Source organism: Xiphophorus maculatus, chromosome 8 (genome assembly GCF_002775205.1).
Source record: "Xiphophorus maculatus strain JP 163 A chromosome 8, X_maculatus-5.0-male, whole genome shotgun sequence".
In the NCBI taxonomy this organism is placed as follows: Eukaryota; Metazoa; Chordata; class Actinopteri; order Cyprinodontiformes; family Poeciliidae; genus Xiphophorus; species Xiphophorus maculatus.
The window spans coordinates 15561620-15576195 of NC_036450.1; the positions used below are offsets into that span (position 1 = coordinate 15561620).

Here is a 14576-nt window from a genome sequence, read left to right on the forward strand (position 1 = left end):
GGACAGAGTTGAATTTGTTTTCCTAAACCCCTTTTAACTTATTCAACTGTATACTCACAGTCATTGTTCATTTGGATAAAACCTTTTTTGCCCAAGCTCATTTCCTGATTGATGTCTTGAAATGCTTTAGTAGTTCCACATAATGTCCCTTCCTCATTTTGCTATCTAGTTTTTTTTAAGTGCATCTGTCTCTTCTTTCTGCAGCAAAACACACCCACAGCATGTAGCTGCAACTCCTATGCTTTAGTGTTGAGATGGTGTTTTCATCTTTCAGCCGTCTCTCTCTCTCTTTTTTTTTTAAATGTATCAATGGTCTTTATGGAGACCAGCACACATGATGACAAGACTCCAAAAACTAACTCTTAAAAATCTACAAAATTCTGTGAGCTTTTCTGTGTTCACTAGAAAACGGTATAAATGTAACATGTGCAGGCTTTTCCGTGAGTGAATTTGGCCCAGAGGAAGTATATTTAAAGTTTGTGTCTAAAATATATTTTTGGCCTTTTTAATTTAACTACACTTTTTGAGTCAGGAGTTTGCTATTTTCATACGGCATTATGCAAGAGATGATTTTAAATACAATTTTAGTCTTAAGGCTACAGCAGTTGTATAAAGAGACTGGAGATCATTGTTCCCCAGGATAATAAACTTACAGTTGCCAAAGAAATAAGTATTATTACGGTCTATGTTAGAGTTGGCTTTGGATTTTTTCAACATTTCACTTGAATCACTGCGGATAAAAAATGTTCTACTGAACTTTACAGCAAGACTGAAAACTCTAAAGTCAAAAAGTAGGAAGCAGATGGAACTTTAGTGAAGTCATTTTTTGTTACTAAATAATTAGTTCTGCATATAAAACACACACTGCTCTGAATATCAACGAGAAAATTTTGAAATATGGCCACAATGTCAGAAAACAGTTTCTACTATAATTGTTTTTTCTATCAAGAATCGCTCTGAAATTTATATCTTTGAAAATGTACACAGACATTGAAACGGGCCCTTTTCACACTCTGGACTTCAGAGGAAGTCCCCCTCCTCCCACGTTGTGGCACTTGTGCATTTTTTGTGTCGGTTTTTTGTCACCACACATTTTGCTTCTGTGTCATGACTCATTTTGATTCTCAGTAGAGTAACTTTCAGTTGTGCAGTTGTTAGTCACAAAAAATAATACAAGCTCTTTGAGATTGACCATATCAGTTGGATTAAGGAATCATAATGGACTTGGTATTGTAAATTTTTTATTATCCATTACATGCAATTATACTTGTTTCTTAGCAAATCCCTTATATGCTCACGAGTGTAGCAGTGATGACGGTTTAATGTTTCATGGGATTTGATAATTGCTTTGCATATTACTAATATACTAAAGAATTTTTGCTAATATGATTTTCCCCTGCAACCAGCCTCTGGATCTGTGCAGCCGAACACTCATCATATCCGAAGAGATGATTCTACATGAGAGCAAACACCACTCTTTAAAGGTGAGTCACATTGAATAACACGTTGCATTAAAAATGGATTCTGGAATGAGTGCACGTTTGTCTGGGTTAAATGTAAATATATGCAAGAATAGTTGTCGCAATCCTTTTTAGCAATGTAAAAATGAGTCATGTTTTGAAGCGGTTTACATGGAAAGCTATCTAAACCTCAAAGTAGGATACATCACTTGGCCGAGAACCGTACTCACTTATTTTGGTGCTTCCCTGTTGCATGCAAAAAATACATCAGGACGTAATACTATTTCTGACTTTGGCTATCAAGGAAATTGTTTTACCACATGTTTCTCAATCACTCATGTTTTACTGGAAGTAACCTGGTGCTTTGAAGGTGCTTATTTCATTTCCAGAAAATTAAATTAGATTTTGTGGCACTTATTAAATGTTTCTGTATAGGACTGAACCAAATGGGAGGAAAATGTGCAAACATTTTGTGTATTTTTCTTATTATTTTTTATTTTGCATTGCATTAACCATGGTACACATAGAGAATGTACAGAGAAAAGAACAGATTCTTTTTATTTGACCAAAAGTCTTTTTTCTATTCCACTAAAATACATTTTTTAGAATATTAGAGTGGTTTTGCATGCATTTTTGCATCCACAAAAAAATGTGGAGCATTTGCATAAGAGGTCGGTAGGCAGTAGAGAGCTCCCTTTATACTTTTATTTTGATCAAATGTATGCTGAACTAGCACATCCTTGAGTCCAACAGATATCTACAGATATGATCCAGAAGAATTTATTTAGCGAAGCAAACAAAGCATTTTTTAGAATAACCTGCATTCATCTGTATGAAAAATAGGACAATCATTTCTGCCCCATAAATGTAAAATACTCTTTATGCATCAATTGCTTGAAGTTTATAAACATCATTCTGTACTATTCTGTTTTTTCATGTCAGTGTGCAATAAAACTAATACATTTTGGCCAGTGGACTGTGGGTAATCGGGCAGAAAAACCTGTGACCCATGTTCTGTAGTCAAAGCTTTAATTGTGACCACAGTACCCACATAACGTCTTTCTGCTTACAAAACCTCTAATGAAAAAATGCTTGATTGCCTCAACTTTTACTATTTAAAATGTACAGGTAAAGTAAGGTCAATGTAGGCTGGTCTGCAAAAGGTGTCTTTTTTTAAAAATTAAAATAAATATTTTGGGTGCCAGATAGTTCAGTGGTAGGAGGTATACCATATGCAGAGGCTACAGTCCTCAGTACAGTTGTCTCCAGATCGATTCTCTGCCATGAGCCTTTTACTGCATGTCTTTGTGCCCTTCTTCCTGTCCAGCTGCTGATAAATAAAGGCCACAATAACTTAAAAAACTGAATCATTCACTTTTTTGTAAAGCACATGTGATCTCTGGTATGCAGTACAGTAGATTCTCGTTGGGGTTATAAAACAAATATTTTGCTGCCAATGTTTGTCATGAGGGAGTTTCTCTCCACTCTGCTTCTTTAAACAAGCTGTTTTGTGCTCTGTGTCTGTTGTTGCAGCTTTATGAGAGTTGAGTGAGTTTGTGTGTATGGGGGACAACTGTTCACACAAATTGTTGGCTATGCAAGGTTTTTTGTGTATGGCATTGGAGAAGAGAATTAGCTAGTATGTATGTATTTTTTTATTATCGAGAGTATGTATGAAACAGAAAAATGCAAGAATAAAACTGCAATAATTATGCTGTCAATTACATATTTGATCAAAAAAATCTATAACAAAAAGTACTAACTTTTTAAACTTGTCATTGTTTGCTTGACAAGGACATTGGTGTTCCGTATGTTTATTTGTATGTATAATGTGTTCTTCAATTTTATTTAAATCTTTCAGAATATTTGTTTGCTAAGATTCACCATTATGCAGATTAGTCTGTACTTTAAGCAAATGGCTCAACTTTGACGGCCCTGCTGAGAAGCTTGTAATTCCATTTAAAGTTGTTTTTTCAAATTTAATAAAATCAAATACAAGATATCTTTAATTAATAACTTCCATATCGCAGATAATGTTGTGAATTTACTTTTCCCCTCTACGGGCGTGACGTTACCCCCTCTCCATCCAGTTCCGATGGAACTTGCATGATGAGACAACAACTGCTTTCTCTCCTCCAGGCAAACGGCCAGCGAAAATCGTACATGTAAAATTTGGAGCTTATACACGTAGACGTGCACATGCGGACTAACGACACGACACATTAAAGTTGGAAAATGTTCAACCTCATTTGGCTGCTGCATGCTATTGTGTGTTGGAATCACCCCTAGTGGCAGAAAACTTTTGCCATTTGCTGTTTGTGTACCAAGCGATGGAATAACTTTCAGAATATGGTAAAAACTGTCTCACGTATCTAAGAGTACAAACTTTTACTTGCCGATTTTATTTTGCACAGGCATTTTGCTCTTTATTTTCAATTTTCACTTTTGACTTCTCAAATGACTTTTATTATTAATAAATAAATAAATTGGAATCCAAAGAAAGCATAAAATGGAAACTCACACAACCAACGCCAAAACTTCAGAGATCATTTAGAAACTATATATGTATTTTATTTGTGTCTGTTACATCAGGTGCAATGTCAAAGTGTTCATTTCACAGTGTGAAAACAGTTAGATCGCTCTTGCATTATCTTCCACCCACTCAAATTTTTACACTTTCAGACTGAAATGATCTCTGTCTCTCACACCCACCCCCCCACATGTTGTGAAAAGTAAATTCACAACATTATCTGCGATATGGAAGTTATTAATTAAAGATATCTTGGATTTGATGTGTGTGGGGGGGTGGGTGTGAGATACATAGGCAACAACTAAAATGCCCTGCCTGCTTTCTCGCACCCTTAAGTGCAAGAAAGCAACAATTGCAAAAGCATTTAGTTAAAATTTTGAACATTTAAACTGATCACTTTCTACTGTATATATTTGCTTCACGTTTCAAAAAACTACTAATGAATTTTAGACTTTTTAGTATCACGTTAACCAAATTGGTCAAAATGTTTTTGTTTTTGTTCATCTTAATACATCTACAAACTTTACTTAAATAAGTCTATGTTTGGACATAATGCAAGATCTGTCAGTAAGGCATCTACTGGTTCACAGGTTTGTAAGGTGTAAGCCACAGCAGCTACAAAATAATGCACAAGTATCATCACCTTTTCTTCTACCACTGCCACTCATCTATCTCCTGGCTTCATTTACTTCCTTTCAATTTCCTGTTTCTCTCTTTGTAATTGTTTTTCCCTCCACCCCTGTTTTCTTGTAGGTCACAGTGTTTGTCTATAATGATCTGTTGCTCATAACGAGAGAAAATGAACCTGGAAGATGTAATGTCCTACAGAGTCCCCTGTACCTCAGACACCTCCGTCTACAGGATGGTAAGTTTGCCTCAATACACCTGTAAGATTCAGAGATTTTGTGATCACATGCAAAATTTTAAAAAATGGAACAAAACTGAAATACTCCATATCCCCCAAGAGTTGAATCTTGTTTTACCTTCCACAATTCAACACTGAATAAGAAGAGGAACCAAAACTACACAAACAGAAATAAACATACGGTACTGTGGTTGTCGAGATATTTTCAGTTGAGTATTTCTGAAGTATATTTGAACAAGTGCCAAATTTCCTGTTGCTTTGTCTTCTTATTTCACTTCGACGTAAACAACTGACTTCTCAGGCCTAATGCAGGCAATATCAAGCCCATCAGGGTCACACAGTAACTGAGCAAATAAAATAAATAAGGCATGCTGTAAACATCTGTGTTTTTGAGTATTGTGCGGAAACAGAGGGCAGGGTCCAGAGGCATGAAAGGCCCAGAGTCAAGACGGAACGGGCACACTTGGACAGAGAAACCTGAAATCTGATCACTGCATTGTTCAGAAACTTGCTACAGCCACCGTCAAGTTCAGATAATAAGTAGGCACAGCCGGATATTAATCATTACACAACAACTTTAGCATTGTTTCAATTCTGTGATTCATAAATGTGAGTGGGGTTGTACTGAGTGGAGAGTCTTAGCAAATCAGTATGGGGTGGGTGAAGTGTAGAAAAGACACTTTCTGCAAAAACAAACTGTGGCTTTGAAATCATTTACATGGAAAAATCAGTGATGGTTGTGGTGAACAAAAGCTATTAGAAGGTACCAACGGAGAGTTTCACCTCAGTTTTTAAGAGATAACTCAACAGCATCTGCAAAAATGCAGATTTCATTTGCTTTTTGCCTTTATTTAATCTCACTTGAATGTTTCAGATAATCAAATAAACGTTACTATCAGCCATAGATACAATATAAAGATTAAACAACTGATTTCAACTAGTGATTTATTTTAGTAAGGGAGAAAAGCATCAAAGCCAAAAAAGTAATCACCCTTAAAACCTATTAACTGGTTAGGCCACAGTTGGCAGCAACAATTGACAACTCAGCATTTGATTTAAGTTGCAATGACTCTTAAATTTATAGATAAGGTAATAGCATGCACTGCTTCCAAAAACTTTTTTTTTAATCAGTTCACAATCTTTTCATAAAGTCTTGGGAGTCATCAACATGTTTTTGGGCAAGCAGTAATTTTGCTCTTGGGGCTGTCCCTTAGATGCAAGATTTTCTCTGTCTTTTTTGATTGTTGAATCAATTACACATACCTTAATTTGCATTACCAACAATTTTGTCCACGTAACTCTGGCAAGTGAGACCTCCAGTGATTTAGATTACGAACTGTGCTCTTGTGTACCCTCCTAAATGAGTTGCCAATGTGAATCCTGGGAGAGTTCCTACCTTTTCCATGTTTTCTCCATTTGTTAGCCACCTGTGGTTCCCTGAGTCCCAAAGCCTTAGGAAAAACTGAGCAGCTCTTTCCAGACTAATAGACATCGTTCAATCTGTTTCTCACCTCTTATTGTATTTTCTTTTACAATGAGGCAGAATATGTTGGTTTTTGAGATTGTTTAGGCTTCCTCCTGTTTTCAGACAGGTTCTGTTTACATTCTTGATTTAGCAGGTGTGGTGGCATTCAGGTCTGTGGGTAAGATAGTGAAATTGAACCCAGTTTTCTAAAAAGGATGTGGTCAAGCTCTCTGTGAGGCCTTAAATGCATTATTGAGAAGTTACATTTCAAGAGACATGAAATTAATACATTTTTACTTATGAAATGATTGCCTGTTCTGATAATTTTGGTGAAGCTGCATTGTTTGCAACTAATATGATACTTAGAAACTTGTTGAGCGAGAATTGAGCAGGTGTGTAACCAGGTTTGTAATTGAGTACTAAGGATGATCATCAGAAACCTCAAAACACTGACTTGGTTCTCATTTGCAGAACTAGATTAGCATGCTCAATGGAGAATGGAGTACTTTTTATATTCATAATATAAACCATAAATGCAGATGTGAGTTGCTTTGTCCTTTCTGGACACTGCTGATCTCCTCTGGGCCACTTCTGACCTCCCTGCAGTACCCTATCAATCAAAAGTCACCAGACTAAGGATTCAAAAGGGTCTGTGTGTATGCTTTGTGAGGGGATACACACACAGTTACAGATATTCACCTCCACCCTGCAGCCTGTCATTGTTATTTCACTTCGGCAGCGTCACTCAGGAAGGAGGCGCCGGGGGATTGTGTTTGTTTCAGTGAGGGCGTGTTGGACGTGTCTGTGTATGTGCATGTAATGACACAGGACGAGTTCAATACAGGGGCTTTCCTGTGTTCCCATTACCCCAATACTAGCCTGAGGAGCGTGGGAAACAACAAAAGTAGTATGAAAGACAAAAGCAAAGAAGAAAATGTTGTAGTCCAAGCATTGTCTTTACAATCTAGCACAATATTTTCCTCCTTTAGTCTTCAATCCTGTGCTAAAGTATGCACCCAGTCATCATTTTATGAATGATCCAGTAGTCAGAAGCAACCTTCTAAAAAATAATAAAGCCTTCCTTATGAAGAAAAAAAGTAAACAGAAAAAGAGAGAAAGACATTCAAAACTCTTACTAATCAGAATAAGTTAAATAGACTGCACAGAACTATAAAAAGTTAACAAGCTTCAGAAACCTACTGCTGTAAAATGTTTGTTTCTAGACCATACTTTAATTTTCCAAGTTGTTAAAACATTATGATCCTTGGTAGTGAACCAGTAAAATATCACTGCCATAGAACTGTATAAAAATGTTTTCAAATATTAAAGAATTATTTTTGTAACTTTATAACAAAGGGGTAGAATGTTAAATAAAACCACTATTGATTGTATGCAGGTTTAAAGACAATATTTAATCATTTGGTGCTTTTATTTTGGCAAGACTGCTGGTTTTTAGGAATCAGATAATTATCCAACAGCGACCTCTGCTGTTAGGTATGACAAATTAGGAACGGAAACTTGACTTTACGTAAGTTGTTACTGTTACTTGCAGAAAATGTCAGTGTTGAATTGATACTCTGTATATCTTGTCCTTGTGTTATTTTCTTTTATCTTGTAACAAAATTCAGGATGTTCAAAAAGTTCATAAATGTGTATTTGTTCTAAATAATGAATATAAAACATTAGTTGGTGATCTTTTGAACTAATGAATGAACAAAATGCTAATTTAAATTAACTTTAAGTAGTATGTAATGACAAAATAATAATTAGAATAAAAATAAGGTTCAGTTAAATAATATCAAATTGTCCCAAGTAATTGATTAACTGCTACTCACTTTTGAAGGTTTATTGGTTCTAGTGACCTTTATTTGAGAGTGGTCAGACAGGAAAGTGGGTAATGAGAGAGGGGGAAGACATGCAGTGGGTCTTCTGGCCAGGAATTGTACCTGTGATGGTCGCGCCGAGGACTATGACTTACATGGGTTGTGCTTTTCCCCCTGTGCCACCACAGCACCCCATCACTGCTATTCATTCTTGAGGCCACATTTTCCCCTTAAAAACCGCCACAAATGGGTACATTCATAGTAACGACAACCACTTTTTATTCTAGAGGTTTCAGCACATTGATAAATGTATCTTGGGTGCTCAAAAGTATTGGCATCTTTAGCCATTTTTATTTGTTTTTACAAAAAACAGACTAGAGCTTCCACAGTCTTATTATCATCTGAACAAAGATAAAACCAAAATGGAAAACCCTGTGCAAAAAAGATAAGTACGCCCTGTGCTCCAGCAACATATAGAATCACCTTCAGGATTACTAAGTTGAGAAAATTGTTTTTTTATGATCTTATCAGTCTCACAATGATGTGGAGGAAGTTTAGCCCATCCTTACTAACAACATTGCTTGAATTTGTTTACAATAGCAGATCTTTGTTTGTGCAAAGCACTGTTTAAGTTCAGTCACAGCCATTCTACTATTTTGAAATCAAGTAAATTTTTGAAATCAATTGTTTCAAAGTTTTTCTCCCAGGTATTATGTCGTATATTTGCTACTATTCCATGACTCAGTTTGGGCTAAGCTTCAGCTGTCACAGAAATGGTCTCACATTTAACTGTATCATAACATTTAACGTTAGAGTATGAGTAGAGCTGTTGGGTTTTTCCAGATTTTTCCTTTTCAATTTTAGGTTTCCTTTTGTTCAATAAATAATCACAGTGGCATTTGTTTTACGGTTTTGTACAGTTGAAAACGATTTTAAGAAATTCTGGAAGCTGGCAAAGACCAGATGAGTTTTACTATGTCGAGATATTTCAAACACTACAATTGAAAGAGCGTATCCTTTCTTTTTTATTTTTACAATGACTGGATGTGAAAGTGAATGTTGCATTGTCAGCTTCTTGAATAGAAAGCTGCAAAAATGTTTATCCTAATGCAGCAGTTTTAATAGCGTAAGCTACAGAATAGAGCAGGAAAAAACCATATAAGCTGTCTGAGTAACTCTAATGATGTTTGGATGCACTTTTAAAGAACATTAAAAATTAAACTAAGACAGATCAAATTAAGCCTGTGTGCACTTAGTTAGCATTCACATTCTGTATTTTTGTATTCTTTATATCTATTAAAGTATGAATTTGACTGTGATTAAATTGTTTGTTTGTAGGGACAGTGAAAAACTAGAACAGATTAGGCAGGTATTGAAAAAAATTACCATGAAGTGTGAATAAAATATTCCACTTGTTTTTATGTTTTTGTATTTGTTTCTGTGTTTAACGTGATGTAAATTATGGATAAGTGCTCTTATATGTGCACAGAAGTAAACATCACCGCTGCATATTGTGGGTCTAAGTGTGGATGGTCACTCGATTAAAACCATTTATCTTACCTCCAGAGCCACAGGCCTGTCTCCCACAGCGCTTCTTCTGTGAATTATGGAAGGATGCCTATATGGCTGACCCACAGTAAAAGCTTTCCATCAATAAAACGATTTTGTCAGAATTGAAAATCAACAGTGCTGCTTTATGTACAAGATGGAGGAAAGTGTGTGAAAAGGGAACCGGAGAAAAGCTGGCTGTTAAGGAAATACATTCCTTAAGAAAATGTAACATAACCTTATTCCTATGTTGTTTTACAGATTATACTGATGGGATGAGATTCTACCTGATTCACATGACTGAGGTAAGAGAAGGATTACATGTGTTTTCTGAAACAAAAGAAGAAGAGAAAAATGCGGGATTTAATGTTAACAGCCTGTTTTGTCTGTGAGCCAGAGGGGCAATAGACTGTGGTCAAAATCACATTACAGGGAAGACTCTGAGGATTAGCAGAAAGCACTAATGAAAATGTCTTCTCTGTCTTTCACAGAGCTTCTTCTTACAAACGTGCAACAAAGATTTTTCACATTTATTCCACAACTGCAATAGTGAAATAAGCCCATATGTTCAGGTGACTGTTTTCAGTCAAGCAAATAAGATTTGGAAAAAGCAAAAATCCAGAAATGTAGCACATTTTAACATATATGCAAATGTGATTAATCTGTTTGTTTATACTGGGATTTGTTAAGCTGTTCAGATGATTAAAGTTGTTATGAAAATAACCAGATTTTCTTCCATCTGCTGTTAGAGCTCTCATGCTGGCCTTCTGAGATGAAAGAGAAAGGAGAAAATGACTCTTGAGTGGTTAAGATTTTTTCAGATTTAATGCCATATAAAAACTACAGGGCTGTGTTAAAGTCCTGAACTGATGGACATTCTGTTAGAGCTGCTTTATATCTTGCTCAAGTATCTGGATTTCTTCCATTTTCAAAGTAGTGGTGTGCAATCATTGTCTCATGTTGTCATGTTGTGAGAAAATGTGCAAAAGGTCTATGAAAATATGTACATAACAATTTACAAAACTAGGTCATTCCATCCATCCGTCCATCTGTCTGTTCGTCCGTCCATCCATCCAGACACTCTTTATCCCAATACACATTCACTATACAAAAAAATCTAACTACATTAAACACTTCATAGGTGTTTGAAGGAGTTGAATTTCTCAAAATGTGCCATTTTCTTCATGTTTACTCTTTTAAGATGTAGTTTTACATGGGAAGATACAAACAGTGTGGCCACAGCTTTAAGTGGCTTAAAAATCTTCAAAGCTTTAGCCCCAAAATAAGACCAAAAATGTGAGGAAACAAAGAAACTTGTCCATAAACAAATAATAAGAAAATTATTAAAAAGTCATATTGAAAGACTATAAGCTGTCAGGTGTCTTGCCTTCTGGTTACTTCTCTCACAGAGCAGATTTTCACTAAACCCAAACTTCATTTACCATGGACAGAAACACACATTGTCACACTATTTTATCATTTGAAATGTGCTGTACAACCTCATTAGGAGCTTATGAATCTTTTAAAGGAGCCTTTTTCCCCTCCCTGAACTTCCAGACAGAATGAGCACGGCGGTCTGCTATCGGTCCCTTAGGCGGAAAAATGAAGAAGAAAAAGTTTCCAATATTATGCAGGCTATCCAATTAGGTGACATATATAAATAGAAATGGAAGTGAGAAACTCTTTGAGTATGAGTAAGTCTCTAAGAGTGGTTGCATCAGCTCTTGGGTTGAGGAGTGAAACAGTTTCAGAATTACATTTTACTCTTGTACTGCTTCTGTTTGTAGATTTTGTCTTTGGCTTGCACATTGGAGTTGTTTGTTCCTTTAAATATCCTGTGGAAACTGCAATAAAAAGTCAAACCTATATTTTTAGATCACGGTAACAGCAATGTGACAGAGTTTGACACTATACGTTTGACAAAACCTCTTGATGTTCCTGCAAAACAGTGAGCTGAGGAAACCTCACCAGCACTCCTCCAACCCCCCATCATGGCAAACTAATGCAGCGTGCTGTATGACAGATGTCAGACAGAAAGACAGACGGAGAAGTGGCAGCAACTTTCTTTGTCCTATTTTAGATTTATTTGTCCTGCGTTCCTGGGAGATGCCACCAACAGAATCACACACAAACACACACATAAAATCCGAAGTCATCTGTTATCGTTGACACAGCCGTCAGCAGTTTATTTCATACCTCAGGGAGTAAACAGTAGTCACAGTAAATAGCACACAACTCATACTCTTATTGCTCACAGCCACTGTTGGAAGTACTGCGGGAATGATTTAGTGTATCATTACTATTTAACATTTACCATTTAAACTACTGTATTTGTATCACGTTGTTTAAGGAAGGAATTTATCAAATAATCTATAAAGGCACTCTTTCATCTCTTTTATTATTCAGGTAGTGTGGTGTGCAGTGCCTTTTAAAAGCATTCATACCTCTTGAGCTTTTTCACAATTTATCATGGTGCAATCAATTACAAACGGCTGAACTCCTGTTTTCTTCTTCTGTGAACTCTGAAGGCATCTGGTTGCAATTAACTTTAGTTAGACATATCAACATAAAGAAGACTGAATCCAAATGCACATTACATTTTTTGGTTGTAAGAAGTTTTGAAAATAATACATCCTTTTCTTTCCACTTCAAAATTACACACTACTTTGTGGTGCTCTGTTGGATAAAATCCTAGAACAAATACACTGTGGTTTGGGAGTGTAACAGGACAAAAATGTTCAAGGGATATAAGAACTTGCTCACATTTGCCCTTTTTTTTTGTTAAATTTGTTTGTGTGTTTGAAGAAATGCACAAGTAAATGGCAGAATAGAAGAGGCAAAAATGAAAGACTGTACTGTTGAGCACTTCTGATCACAGATGAAGGTAAACACACAAAGCAACCCTCCATGTCATCTTTGCTGCATCTGACAGCATGTGGGTGTTTGTGTTTACTCAAATGAGAAATGTGCGTAAAGTGATGGTCTCTAATTACATTGCTCTTTGTGGCTTGTCTGTGCAAAGATCACAGATGTGTGCACTCCACCAAAAGCAGCAAGTAAGAAAGCTGTATGTGACACATACTTCTTATTACTTGATTTCTCATTAAGCACTATAAGAAAGACTCTTCTGTTCTGTTAATAGACGTCTTGTTACTAATTCTGTTACTAGTATAACAGAAACGAAAAACAGCCATGGTGGAAACTGGGTCCACCTACCGTCGTCACTTAAAATACCTGATAATGTGTTGGTTCAAATGTAGCATATTTATTTTTCAAAATCTTTGAAAAATAACAAAAATAAAAAATAATTAAAATATGAAATTAATAAATAAATTGATGCAGATCAATGCAGATTTTTATTAGTAGGCAAGAATTCACTTTCTGATTACATATTGAGTGGGTGCAATATTTTTTTCTGTGTTGCTCAGGGATGCCAATAATACAGAGAAAGAGATCTTGGACTATATGTGGTTTGGATCAGTGTCTGAATCTTTAAGTCCAAGTTATTCCTACACAAATGAACAGGATACCTTTTACACCTACTGCTGCCATTGCCTGGTTTGCTGAAAACACAGAAAAGTACAAACAGAAAGTAAGAAAACTTGCATATCATATTAATAAATGGATGAATTTAATGTCTAATTCAGAGAATTTTTACTTCATAATTCTGGAGTTGTTTATATTCTACACATCTGAATTTTCCGTACTACATATTCACATCTGTTGAGTCTACTGAATCCAATTCAAATAGCTGCATCAGTCAAAAGTATCAAAGATGTTTAAAAACTAAAATTTTTCTCTTCTTCACATGTTGATAGAAACATGACTGCATGCCTGCACTAATTATTTTAATACTTTTTCTTTTACCACACCTGTGTTCTTCAAAAATAAGAAATAACTTGTCCTAAAGGTATAAACAGCTCCCACCCTCTCCTCATAAGCTCTGTTTTACTGACTGCTTCTGAGTCGACTCTCCTTTCCTTTGTCTACTCCTGTCCTTCTCCTCCATAGCTGGAGGTCATCCTATTTTAGCACTTGCTCAGAACGGCACTGATCTAACCCAGATTTACGAAGAACAGAAGAACTCTGTGTGTGCGTGTATTTGAGGGGCGGGAGGTGCAATTATGTGTCCGGAAAGTCCAGTGTCTGTTAGGTGTCTAAGTGTGTCAGTGACGCATGGAGAGTGAAAGAAAGGGAGACTTGTGAAGGTAAACGGAAAAGCATATAGGGAAAGGAGACAGCGTAGGAGAATTATTGACTAGTGAAGTCCATCTGGGTCATCGCAGAGTGATCATGGGAAACTTGGCTGACCGAGTTGGGCCTAAGAGACGGTTCGTCAGGGAAGCAAGCTCTCTGCAGCGGCACCTGCTCTCTGACAGTGGAGATGTAAGTCACAGAATACAGTTAAAATGGTTTAAAGGCAGAAGATTTTCTGTTCTACCTGTGTACCGTAAATGTATGAAACAAATTTAGCCAAGAGAGAAAAATATTAATTTGTGTTAATCTAGATTTATAAATAACCTTAAGGTGAAATTGGTGAAAATAAAGCTTTTTCATTTTGGTTGTATAAGATGAGATTTTGGGTTTTCCTAAGATGCCGCTCTATGTGTTTTAATAGTTTAATGGACTTTACGTAATTTGAATGATAAGGATTTTTCTGAAATTCACAGGGCGTCTATTAGTGGATGACAATATATTTATTCTGCTTGTGAAAATTGAGAATTCAAGTAATTGTGCAATCTGTCATTTTCTGCAATTTCCGAGAAGTCTCCATTAGTATCCAGCTGCTCCAATCCAGCCCTCACTAACGACAACAAAATTATGAATAATCTTCACTTACTAAAGACCATCAGTACCATTATACCAATTTACTCAGCCCACATCA

General features: G+C 36.1%; 1 protein-coding gene across 5 annotated transcripts in view; it reads left to right on the top strand.

Moving 5' to 3' along the window:
- rgs3 (regulator of G protein signaling 3) overlaps positions 1 to 14576 on the top strand; it is a 133339-nt gene that overhangs the window by 48966 nt on the left and 69797 nt on the right. For 3 of the 5 annotated variants that reach the window (XM_023338425.1, XM_023338417.1, XM_023338416.1), the window contains 3 exons: positions 1407 to 1484; positions 4744 to 4855; positions 9953 to 9996. In XM_023338425.1, coding sequence (XP_023194193.1) covers positions 1407 to 1484; positions 4744 to 4855; positions 9953 to 9996 — 234 coding nt within the window. Of the gene's footprint in view, positions 1 to 1139; positions 1228 to 1406; positions 1485 to 4743; positions 4856 to 9952; positions 9997 to 13962; positions 14078 to 14576 lie in introns of those variants that run through there. The other 2 variants (XM_023338418.1, XM_023338419.1) reach the window with 2 other exon arrangements.